The following is a 13,431-nucleotide window of genomic DNA, read 5'->3' on the forward strand; positions in this document are numbered from 1 at the left end:
ACTCTGCCCAATCCTGAAGTTTTAGGGAAACAGACTATTGAGCTGCCTAAGCGCTGGCCTTTGAAAGCACAGTATACTGATAGCTTCTTTGACCAGATAGAGCATTTGATGAAGTCGTTAATGCTCCCCCTATTCGAAAGAATTAAACTAATTCTTGAAAATTTGGGGAAATTGGGAAAAATAGTTATGGCGAATACTGTTGCATTAGAAAAGGTTGTGGGTTGCACTATAGTCCCTAATTGTGCAGCAGAAGGAGGAGGACCAGCGTCGGAGTTGGATGGTTTTCTTGCTGTCAGCTCCAATAATATCCCAACCCAAAACCCCACGCATCCAAGACATCATGATAGTAGGGACACTACAGGGGTAATCAAGAATAGTCACCACAATAGTACAAGAGTTGATGTGCCAGGGTGGGAGGGTAGGAAGGAGTCGGAACATGCCAAACTGGCAGTAGAGGTTATCCATAAGGAGAAGGAGGTTGTAGGAACTGTTGTCAGGAAAAGGAAACATCCCTGTATCGATCTCCCCCCGATTCAGTGCCGTACACTGTGATATTGGCAGGGTTACCAGAGATCGAAGAGGAGAAACTGGAAAATCACAGGGAGCTGAAAAATAAAGTCATTTTTTGGCTTAGTAACAATAGACCACTCCCTGGCCACATTAATGGGGAAATACTTCATGTAAGGAGGGTGAGCTGGTTGGGCAGTAGATGTAAGGACAAGGTAGGGGATTGTATTATTGTAAATTTTAGAGATCCTAGAGCAGTAAGGTTTATCTGTGAAGGAAGGGTCTCTAGAGGAGGGGGTGGGATCCAAACGCTTACTCTAAGTCACTTTTATCCTCGATCAACTTCAGGTACCCCTCTGCTTACATGGAATAGGTTTGAAACACCCTATAGACATTCTAATCTTGCTTTTAGGGTAGAGAGTCACCTCCCTCGGGCCCACCATTTTGATACCTTACTCAATCACCCTATTTCTACCTATAACCAATTTGCCCCCTTGTACACCCTAGAGGAAAATGATTGACATGGGGATGAAAAGGATCTGGATAGGTTATCGTTATATGGGTGCCAGTTTCAAACCTCTGGGGTAAATGGTTGTAGTTCAGTATCACCGCCTCATGACTCCCTCTCGCTCCAGTTCTCTCCTCCTATCTTCAATAATGTCGTGATGGGGAATACTGCCTCTTGTAATATGGTGGATAGTCAGATGGCTACTTTTAGCCCCGTTACTCCTTCTGCGAAGGTAGCGTCATGGAATATTGCGGGGCTGGAATCCAAATTACATCTACCAGACTGGGCTAGTTTTATCGATAAAACTGATATCTGGTCCTTTCAGGAAGCTTGGGCAATAGCTCCACTTTTTCGCGCAGGCTACTTGAACTTTTTTAAACCAGCAGCTAAGGGTATTACGGGAAGACCTGTGGGCGGTTTGTCGATCTGGGTACGCCAACGAAAGGTTGTGTCAGTGGTGGAGATTCCGATAGATAGCCCAGACATTATGGCTATTAGGGTCTGCTCCACTAAGGGGCTTAACATCATTATTATTAATATTTATTTAAGGGAGCTCCCAGGCGGTAGATGTTCTCCAACAGCCCTTATATTAGAGGATTTCTTAGGAACCATAACTAAAAAAATAAACAGGGTTGTTGTTGGGGACTTCAACACCTGTTTTGAGCCTCTTGGAGTGGATGATGGGAAGCTTACAGATGCTGAAAACTCTATGTGGGGCATACCTCAGTTGGAGTTGATACCCATTAAAAAATGGACGCAAGCGGCTTTGTTTATTAAGGGCTTGTGTCTCGAAAAGGGTATGCGGGCTGTTAATGGTAGATCGAAGTCTGATAGATCTGGGGTAGTGACCTTTGTTAATGGAAGATCTGGGTCCCGTATTGATTATATAATGGTTAATGTCGAGTTGTGGTCGATGATTGATGATATGGTGGTTGTATGTAGACCAGAAAGCGACCATAACCCCCTAGTTTTGTCCATGCTTGATAACAGTTTTATTGATATTGTTATGGATGATGTCCCTACTGTTCAGGCAAAAGTATTCTTAACTAATGATGAAAGAAGGGTACGCTGGCCTAAAATAGTTATTAATGAGGGTTTTATGTCCATGATTAGGATGTTGCTTATTAATACATTAGACAAACTCAATTGTTCTGAGTCCCAGGTTGAGATTAATGGAAAATTTCCCGGTATTCATATTGGGTTATTCTGGGAGCTTAAATCCTTCTTTGTTAAGAGTTTACCCCATAACTCCAAAAACAAAGAGTTGAGATCCCGATCCTGGTACGATAATGGTTGTAGACAGGCTCAAAGAGCCTTGCTTGTTGCCATTAAATCTAGATTACCAGATGTTATTCGTAGCTGTAGGGCTATTTATAAACGTGCCCAATTATCAGCTAAAAGGAATTGGGACGAGGATCGCTGGAAGGGGTTACTACAGGCGTGCGATGGGCGGAATATGACTGAATTTTGGTATCTCTTTAAGTGGGGTAACCACCTACAAGATATGGTATCTACCACCCACGTGGAGCCACAGCAGTGGGTTTCGTATTTTGAAAACCAGTTCAAACTTAAGAGTAGGACTACAGCTGCGACTCCGTCTCTTATGTGTGAGGAACCCTTGGTATTTGTCCCCTGTGAGGTGAAGTCTATTTTAAAGGCCATCCCAAGTGGCAAAGCACCGGGGCCCGATTGTATCCCTGCTGACCTATTTAAACATGAGGAAGACCTATGGGTCCCATATTTGACCATGCTAGCCAATGCCCTTGCTAATGGAGCTTCAGTTCCTGATTCTTGGTTAGGGGCAGAGATATTGCAAATCTATAAGAAGGGCGATTGCTCTGCCCCGGCCAATTGTCGTCCAATTAGCCTTATAGATGCGGTACAAAAGATTGTTGCCCGCCTACTTTTGGGTCGTATACAGGGCTGGATGGCCGATTTCGATATATTAACACCACTCCAGGCGGGTTTTCGGTCGCATATTGGAACCCTAGATCAAGCGTTCAGGGTTATGCTCCTGTATTGGAAAGAGGTTATCCTTGGGGGTGGCATGCTTTTTGCGGCATTTGTGGACCTAAGGTCCGCATTTGATCTAGTTCTAAGGATTGATTAAGTTGTGGGATGTTTTATTGGGGATGGGCATGGCCAAAGAGCTGGTGGCTCTTCTTATTAAATTGCATGAACATACGTATGCTAAAGTTCGATGGGGTAAACCCGGGGAGGTGACGGATAGGTTTGAGGTTTCTAAAGGGGTTAGACAAGGGTGTGTCTTGGCTTCCACCCTGTTTTCCCTGTTCATTAACGGGGTTATGAACTACTTTACTAACTTCCCCACTGATGCACCTTCCCTTGCTGGCAAGAAAGTCCCCTTGCTAATGTTCGCGGACGATACGCTCTTAATTTCTAAGACGAGACAGGGGTTACAGCTTGCTCTGTCTCGCTTTGAGCTTTTCTGCCGCGATCATGAGCTGGAAGTTAACGTACGGAAGACCAAATTCATGGTCCTTCGTGGTCCAAGATCAGTTAAATCAAAGGTTAAAATGGGTGGGGTTATTCTTGACCAGTCAGCTGTTTTTACTTATTTGGGAGTCACATTTAGTGAAAATTTGAGTTGGAAACCCCAGAGAGATGTCCTTACCCTTAAGCACGCCCAACTTGGTGGAGCTCTGTTGAAGGAACATAGAAACTCGCTAACAAAACCATTGGCTCCACTGATTAAAATCTATGGTTCTAAAATTCTTCCAGCCATTATGTATGGGGCGGAGTTGTGGGGCTTTAGTGATATGTCCAAACTTAAGGTCGCACAGAACAAATTCCTTAGGTCAGCAATAGGGTTACCACAATCTACTCCTCGTATTCCCCTATTGTATGACCTAGGCTGTAACCCGGTGGAGGACATGGTACGGTATAGACCACTTGCGTTTTGGCGGCGCCTGTGGACGACACCGGAACTGTCTATGTATGCCGAGGCCCTCCTGGAGGTAAAAGGGCTACGGGGTTCATCGGGGATTCCTTGGTTATCAGCAATAAAAGCTTCCCTGATTGATATGGGGCTGGGGTCCTTATGGGTCGATCCTGTTACTGCTGTTTTCCCCTCAAAGAAGCTTTTTAAAGAACTCTATTGGAGTATGATTAAGGAAAAGAGATTAGCAGCTGCTCTGGGTGGCCCCATGACAGTATTATTCCTTGTCACCAAGGATGTCCCTATTTATGATGAATATTGGGACATCGTAACAAAGCCATCTGATCGTAAATGGTATCATCAGTTAAGAGTTGGCTTCCTCCCTCTTTGTGGGGTAACGAGTTCATGGAATCTATGTGGCAGTGATAAATGTCCCTTTTGTGTGGAGGAGGTAGAAACTGCTGATCACTTCCTTTTTTGTTGTCCAATGTACACTCAACCTAGATGTGTATGGCTAAAGCCTGTATGCCGTTCACTGGGAACAAGATCAGCACAGGTTGCCAGTCGAATCCTAAAATCTGACACCACTAAGTATATTGTTATAGGGGTATCTCAATTTGTTAGTTGGGCTTGGTCAATACGGACCCGGAATTTGAGTCTATAATTCAGTAGCACACATAATCTTGCAGGTGGTTTAGCATATTGTTCATTATTATTGTTCATTATATTATGAAATTTGTTCTTATTTTTTTTTTTAGCGGCTATTGATTGCATCAGTCGTGAGTCTTTGTATTGTATTTAATAACTTTTTATTTTGTTTTTAGTATATATTTATTTATGGATTTTATGGACCATACTAGGACAATTTATTATGGATTGTGTTTTATATGTATAGCATGTCTTTTATGATGTAAATCGAAATAAAGACCTTTTTTGACTGACTGCTATTTTTGTATCCAAATATCAATGTAGTGTGATCATTTTTCTAAAACGCCTTAAGCCAACTTTGTTTGAAGAATATCATGCTTGACACTGGAACTACAAGGTACTGTGTGACTTCTGTTGTTGCTTGTGCCTCCACCACTCACAACATTAGAATCACTAAAGATGCAGAACAAAAGAAGATTAAAATCTTGCACCAAACAAGTAATAACTTGTTCTCATTACCCTTGCTGTGTTTTGAAAAGTTTTCTAGATAGTTGAGACCTAGTAGATGCAAATATGCCTTGCTATAAAATTTAAAAAGTGTCCATTTTTCGTTTGTATATTTAATGACAAGTGAAGCTCAACAACCTCAAAAAACTAACAAATCATTTACACAGTCAATAAAAAATGTTTACCATTCGTTCAATGAGCCATATGTTTTTTATCACGTCTATATTTAAAATATCAGTCACTCTCATCTATATTTTGGAGTGGTTCAGATATCTGTCTCTCTGGCTGCTTGAATGTAGGACATTGGTTTACTGGTTGAGGTAGGTGAACCTCTACTCTAGTAGCAACCACAATTCCTGTCAGGATGACACACAAGCAAACCGCAAATTAACCTGTTCTTTACCCTCTGGTTGCTTGCCACAAAAGCAGTTACGCTTAACTTAGAGGCAATATATTAAGTATTAATGCAGCACTTCAAACTGTATTCAAGAGAAAACAACACAAGAAAAATCTCACATCGATTTACAAAAATAGAGCCTAATTTAATAAATTATTTGAGACCAAACAACAGAAATCCAATCGGTAGAACCGGATGTATGCAATTTTAAAGATTTAAGTGAAAATAGTTCTTAGAAGCACAAAGGGCCAACTGTGGTTATCTGGTCGCGCCAGACCAGGACAAAATCATAAGTTCAGGCTGACCGCGATGGAGTGTGGGCCGGATACAGAGAGCAAGCTAGGGCAGCTGAACAAGTACCTTAAATCCTGGTTGTGGAGAATTGCAAGATCTTGCGTCAAAGATTTGTTGCGCAGCTGCAGGTCTGGGAAGCTGAGGGTTGCAATTCGAGGTCCTGCATTAGAAATGCATCCAATGAAGCCATCAATGGGGTTTACAATGCGATGCCCTGCGTCGTCGTCGAAGATGCTGTTGAGGAATGCTTGAGATGCAAAGTACAGCTTCAAGTGTGCATCGCACCGCTATGGTCCGATGCAGAGCTGTGAAGAGATGCGTCACGCTGTGTCGGTTCTGCCTAACAGATAACCGCTAGGCTGGCAGAGCAGCTTCAGGCCCACTTACAAAAGTAAGGACTGGTGTGTCACCACTTGCAAGGGCAAGACTAAAAACAGACAGAATACAGGTGCTGAGGTCAAGTTGGTTGGAGTTTTTTCTGTCCCTGAAGCTCTGATCATAGGGCAAGCCAACTAGCCCTTGGAGTCATGCTGGTGGCCCTGGGTTCTTGGTGCAGGTCCAGTGCTTCTCACTCAGCAGGACAGCAGAGTAGCAGGACAGCAGAGTAGCAGTCCTTCTTGCAGCAGAGGAGCACAACAGTTCTTCTTCTGAGTCTTCCACAGGTCCAGATTTGTACTAAAGAGTTGGGTCTGAGGGTACAATATTTATACTTGGTGCCAGCTTTGAAATAGGAGAAGGTTCTGGAGCCTTTCACACCCAGAGATGCATGGAACGCCCTGCCTTCTTGTCCTGGTTTCAGCTTGTCTGGGGGCACAATAGACCATGTAAAATCTTTTGTGAGTGTGCTGAGGCAGAGCGTTTGTGATGTGCAAATGTAGAAGGTGACAGCTCCTCCCCCTATCAAGTCAGAAATGACCCACCCTGCCAACACCTATTACCCTTTTATCTCACTGCCTGGGAGCAATACACAAGGACCAACTGTCAGCTACACCTAGTCATTTGACCCAGGATACAGGCTGCAGGCACCAAATGGTTGGGACAAGAAACTCCCAACTTTCTAAAAGTGGCATTTTCAGAATTGTGACTTAATATCCAACTTTACCATTAAAGAGGGTTTTAAATTGCAATTCTTTAGACTTCAAACTTGATGTTCCCACCTGCTCCCATTTGAAAGTTATCACTTATTAAAGGTAATAAGGAAACCCAATATTATCCTTTGGAGCTTGGGGGTAGGCCTTTTTCACTACCAGGACATGTAAAACTTAAACGTACATGTCCCAATGTTCAAATACACTGCACCCAGCCCTATGGGCTATTTAGGGCTTATGCTACTGGTGAGTTATATGTATGGGTGATTTATATGTATTAGAAAGGAATGTTTAGTCCCGGCAAAATGTTTATTTTGCCAGGCCCAAATGGCAGTTTAAAACTGCACACACACGCTGCAATGGCAGGCCCTAGGCATGTTTAAAGGCCTACGTATGTGGGTGGCACATTAAGTGCTGCACGTCCACTAATAGCATATAATTTAGAGGCCCTAATTAAATGTAGTACCACTTTATTATGGACCTTTAAGTAAATAAATGTGCCAATGGGGTGTAAGCCAATGTGACCTTGTTTTAGGGAGTGAGCATATGCACTTTAGCACTAGTTAGCAGTGGTAAAGTGCACAGAGTCCTAAGGCCAACAAAAACTAGATCAGCAAATATAGAGAAGTAAGGCAAAGTAAGGCTAAACGTGTGGGGGAAGACCACCCTTAGGTTGACTGGTCTAACACTGAAGAAATATCCTCGACTGTCACAATAACTCTGTTACTTCAGGAACTAATTTAGAACATAAAAATGAGATTGCAATCACTTTTCGTTTTCAATATGTGAATCATGAAAAATGTTAAATCTTTGCCTCGAGTCACAGAATAACTTAAAAGTACACCTGAATGGATTGTAGATTTACGGACAATATGCAAGTGTACCCTTTACTCTCTGTCCAGTAAAAAACACTCACTCCTACTCTTTGCTCAAATAACTTTCCAGTGGGAGAAATGACCTTCAAAATGTCTGTGAATAATATTAAACTTACAGGTTTGCAGGTGTTCATTAACTTCTAGAATAGTACTACTTCAGAACCCCCACTTGCCTTACACCTTGTCACAAATGTGTTACAACAGAGAATTGTCTGCTGTAATAAGACCTGTGCACAAAAATCACACTTTCATGCTCAAACACGTTGGTGTATTCTAAATGTGTTGAAAGATTCTCCCTCCAAAAGTGGGCCATGTTAAGCCTAGAAAACCTAGAAACACAGAGATGAAACATGATATTTCCAATTTTCTTCAATTAAACCTTGCACAGTCGTTGCTCTAATCATAACTGCACAAAGATACATGAACACCTCACACGTTGAATCCAAATAAAAAAGCTATACATTAATGAATAAAATATATCACCCATACAGTCACCAGAGACATTTTAAGGCATGAGCAATTGCCCAGGGGCCCAACATGTAAGCCCCCCCTTGGAAAGTGAACTCTCTCTCTATCTCACTTCTGTGTATTTCTGTTCCTCAATATTCAACACATATCTCAATATTGTTAGAAAACATAGGGCTTGAATTAGCAGAAAATGGGCAATAAAATTCAAAGTTGTGCCAAACAGGGGCCCCCAAAATATTTCTTGCCTAGGGCCCCCAAAATCCTTAAGATAGTACTGACAGTCACTCCTGTCTGAAAGAGAATACACTTCAATACATCTAGGTCTGCAGCTTTTTCTCCCAACATAAGATCACCTCCAGCGAGCTTGCACACAGTGCTCTTATAGATCTGAAAGTATGGTGATACAATACAATTTCCAGCAGGGTAAATTATCAGTTGAGCATTTTTTTAAATGGTAGCACAACATAAGATAAAGAAAAACTTACTTTTTAAAAGGTACAGTCTATTTGATCGGAGCTAAAAATGCCTCCTTTTCCAGAAGCATCTGAATTCTATTCTCTACAGTGGACATTTAGTCAAAAAAAGATGGTGCAGTGGAGTGAATCCAAGTAGTAGATTAACTTCTTTCTTCTTTTGGAGTTTTATGTTGTAATGGGTCAGGGATGGAGCAACCTCCCACGCCACATCAGATCCTCCTCCTCTCTTCTTGAAATGTGAAAGAAGCTGAAGACCTGGCTTTTCAATTAACCAACCTACCCTAGGCAGGGCTAGGCACACACACCTGATCGGCACCTGGTTACCCTCGTGGGTGACAATGCGCTTTAAAAATACACATCACATAACATTCACTTATTACTTACTGACTGACTCATTTACCTGCCCAGGCACTTCTTTTTTCAGTAAATCACTTATTCCGTCAATAACTGTCTCATTCATACTGGCTCACCCATGTCATCATGAAGTTGCTTGCACATTCACCCCCTTATTAGTAAATATTTAATTTGATCAATGTCGTTCTTAACACGGGCCAGAGCTGATGCCAAGTGCAAGGAATGAGTAAGAGCAATTGACACCCTGTGATACAAATTTCCAGGATTCGTATCAGAACATGTAATTGTGAGAGCAGAATGTTATAAAAAATATATAATTCACATCAGCTTGTCCCTCCCTTGCCCTGTGGCTCCCACTCGTAATTGAATGATTGTGGCAAGCAGATGCTGTTGATTGTGAAGCCTCCATTCCCCCTGGCAAGATCTTGCCCTCCACAGGAGCAAAAAAATGAGCTAAGGATTTTGGCAAGTGAGAAGAAGAGTCATAGGCTGAAATCCTTTCCAGGACACAATTTTGGAATGCTCATGTCAAATCAATAGGGCTAACACCTTAGATTAATACCTGTTCTCTCCTCAATAGTTTCAACAGACAGGGTCAGATCAAGGTCCTTTTTATTATCTAGTAGTTATCTGTTCAGGGTCACTCAGCCAAATGGAAGGCTTATTTCGTGGGCAATAACTAGGAATATTTTACAACTCACAGAGCCTTCTTTAGCATCTTTTTACCTGTGGTTGTCTGCTTTTCATCTTCTTCTTGCCCGAATGCTTCTGATGTTTCCTATTTAGCAAGATGCCGCCGTGCATGACACGAACACTAGTGCTCTTACTATGCGATGTGGGTTATCTAGAAAGAAGGATACACCAGCCACTTCTTGCGTCTCTGCTGACAAATGTGGGAAGGGAACCGATGGGTGAGGTTTTGCTCTGGAATACTAGGATGTGAAGTTACACTGACAAGGTCTGACATGAAGCGCTGAAGTCCTCCATCTAATTTAGCAGGCTGCTTTTACTTAGCTATAGAAGCAGACACAAGGTCTTTGGCATTTATGTGTAGAAAACTGGAAACAATGATGTTGCATGTGAGGTTTCAGTACAGCTCTGGAAGGACCAGGAGTGCCAGAGTGGATGGGCTACCAGGAACAGCAGAAGTACATTGCCTTGCTATGGAGACAGGCTGACTGCTGGTGCATGACTGCTGAAATCTGTGTATTACAAATGACCTGTTTGTCACCTGGAGGCTACTGATAACCTCATTATTCTTAGTTGTGTGGCAGTAGGTGATCACCTGCAGCTTGGGACCACAAATGCAGGACCTAGTAATTAAAAGCAATGATGCCCATAGCTGCAGGCAATAGCGCTTAATTATTTCCTTACTTAGAGGGCTGTTTAATTTGCTTATTTACAGGTGTTGCCAAATTGAATTATCTTTTTTAGACTTTCTCTTTTTCACTGGTCATTATGTTGTCACAGCACTAATAAACACTCAGAATCCTATACATTGCTGTTGTGTTTTAAGTAATAATACCTTGATGGGAACTTAATTTCCACATAGTATCTTCCTTCTTTATAATAACAAAACACATGATTGTTTTCAACGATAAACAATACTATACATTTATTTTTTTAACTCATCCTCACCAGCTTTGAGCAATTCTGCATCAATTACTGCAATGAGAAACTTCAGCAACTGTTCATAGAAATGACTCTGAAGGCTGAGCAGGAGGAGTATGAGATGGAAGGAATAGAGGTGAGAGATGAATTCTTTAGTTTATCTATAAACTGTTGCTATAAAGTGTACATTTACACTTCCTCAGAGCCCATGTGCTGCCCACTTGCAGAATTCACTTGCAGAACCCAGTGTTTATTCACTTTACAGCTTCCCACTGATTTCCTTGACAATTCCTGTTTATAAATAGCAATCAGTGTTTACCACAGTTGCCTCCATAGTTCCATCCCTACATTACCAACATTTTTCAGAGCTCCCTTTTCTAATGATCCAGTCTTTATAAAGGTTTTTCTGTCCTCCCTCACATCATCACTGTCAGCTCCAAGTGCAAGAGGGTAAATCAGGATTACGAAAACACTCCATTTTGGTGATTAAAACATTGAGGGGCATATTTACAAGGAGATAACGCCACCAGAACGTCACTTTTAGCAACGTTCTGATGGCAATATGCCCTTCTCCATATTTACAAAGCGGTGTTAAGCCACTTTTTGTGGCTTAACACCGCCTTGTAAATTGGTTCCCTTTACATGCATCACTTTGCGTGAAAGGGGCATACAATGGGTGTTGCTGAGGGCATTCCATGCAAGAGAAGAAGTTAGAAAGGTGAAACGAGGAGAAATACTTTTATTTCTCCTTGTTTTTGCTTTTTCCATGTGTGCTGCGTTCTGCAGCACACACAGAAAGAACGGAATGGCATTAATGATTGTTTAGGTGCAGGATGGTGTCTGCTTGGATTATATTGTACCTATACAATGAAACAAATATGATCTCCTCCAAACCATACACCATTAAAGCAGGAGTCCCTCAAGGCTCAATCATCTCACCAACATCTATATGAAAGCATTACCAAATCTGATCAATGGTTGTGACTTCACCTGCTATATCTACGCAGATACTTCTGAAATTGTAAAACCCATAGGACATTGTGACACATCTTCCAGCACTTAGGATTCCCTTACAAAGTTCAAGCTACTATCTCTGTTGTCCTATCAACTGGATTACACTAAGGGCCTGTATCAGGGCTAGCCTTTGTCAACCATGAGAAGATTAGAGACAAGTTATAATGCTGCTGCAAGGCTACTTCTACATGTAAACCCACACACACACACACATCTCCCCTGCCTTGAGGGCCCTACACTGGCTATCAGTTGCCATGAGATCCACCAGAAAACTGCTGGTATCACACATAAAGCAATACATGACAAAGGATCACTCTTTATCAGGAAAAAATCAACAAATGCATATAACAAAGGAACTGCACTCAAGAATGACTCCCTGCCTCAACGTTCCTACATGCAAGACAAAAACATAGGTGGAACATATTTTTCTGTTCAGGCAGTCAAACCATGAAATTTACTAACCTCACATATAAGAACCACAGACCACCATCTTAGAATCAGAAGATTAGTTAAGAACTGGCTCTTCTCCAGACAACAATATATACGCAAAACACAGTAGTGTACCACAACAGTATTCTCAGACATGACCAACTCTGTTTCCCACAGTATAGCGATGAAGCTGTGGTCATACATGAGTCATTGTACTTTCAACTATGCTTCCTGTTATAAGCTGATGCAATTTTCACTCTAGTTATTTTCTTTTGTGTACCCCAATTATATGTTTGCAAGCACAATTTTCTCGGCTGTGAGGGATTTGAAACATCATAATAGTGTGATATGTTGTGAGTAGGGAAGATTTGAATAATTGGGTGCATTGTAATAATATGCCATTTGACTCAGGACTCTTAAGACCTTTCTCTTTTGGGAAGGCCAAGTTACCCATGAGTGATGAACCTGTCAACATTGCTGAACACAAGCCCATATTTCTGTGTACCTATGATGTGTTGCTAAGCACCTGCTTATTTACTAAAAAATATTTTTTTTAAAACAACATTACTTAACTGTGTGCAAGACCAGGAATAGCGAAGGTCCCCTAAGCAAATTATTGGGGGTGCTGGCTAATAGAAGTAGCAGGCTGAAGACGTCCATCGAAAATAATTATAAAAAAACAGTTACTGAAAGAGATGCACGTATGTCTCATCACTCTAGGTGTCTCTTGGCCGGTTAGAGCAACTTATTGTAATTGTTTTTTCGCTGTTGTTCTCACTGAAATCACAGTGATCTGTCATCCGCAGAGTGGACAAGGAGTGAACCTGTCTAAACTGCACTGCTTTTCGTTTGTTCCTTGCTTGCGTGTCCCTTTCTCCTTTAGTGGGGACGAACTTATGGTTAGAAATGAGGCTTTGGTTAAAAAGTATCTCAGCATTTTACATCAGTTCTGCCCATTTTTTGACCGACTTTGGCACAGAGTCTACATGGCCTTCAGTTTTACCCTTGCTCTAACGCGCCCGACCATCTCCCATGATTCTGGTTTACACCTATTAACATGCAAATGGTCTTTTAACCCTTCCGCCGCGGCGCGGGGGGGTGCGGGGGGGCAGCGCGGTGGCGCTGTGCTCATGACGGAGCCGCTCCGTCATGAGCCACGGTTGAGCTGTGCTCATGACGGAACGGTTCCGTCATGACTCCGCCCATTTGCGTTGTCCCCCCGCACAGGCGGGGAAACAGCGCCGCGTAGGCGGAGCGGCCGCCAACGGCCGTGACATGATGGAACCGTTCCGTCATGAGCACACGGCAACCGTGGCTCATGACGGAGCGGCTCCGTCATGAGCGGGGAAGGGGTTA

The 13,431-nt window shown here is 42.3% G+C and overlaps 1 protein-coding gene across 1 annotated transcript in view; it reads left to right on the plus strand.

Moving 5' to 3' along the window:
* The window catches only part of MYO1H (myosin IH), a 606,720-nt gene that overhangs the window by 240,124 nt on the left and 353,165 nt on the right, over positions 1 to 13,431 (plus strand). Inside the window, exon 13 of the mRNA XM_085633501.1 lies at positions 10,663 to 10,768. Coding sequence (XP_085489627.1) covers positions 10,663 to 10,768 — 106 coding nt within the window. The remainder of the gene's footprint in view (positions 1 to 10,662; positions 10,769 to 13,431) is intronic.

Source organism: Triturus cristatus, chromosome 11 (assembly GCF_964204655.1).
Source record: "Triturus cristatus chromosome 11, aTriCri1.1, whole genome shotgun sequence".
NCBI lineage: Eukaryota > Metazoa > Chordata > Amphibia > Caudata > Salamandridae > Triturus > Triturus cristatus.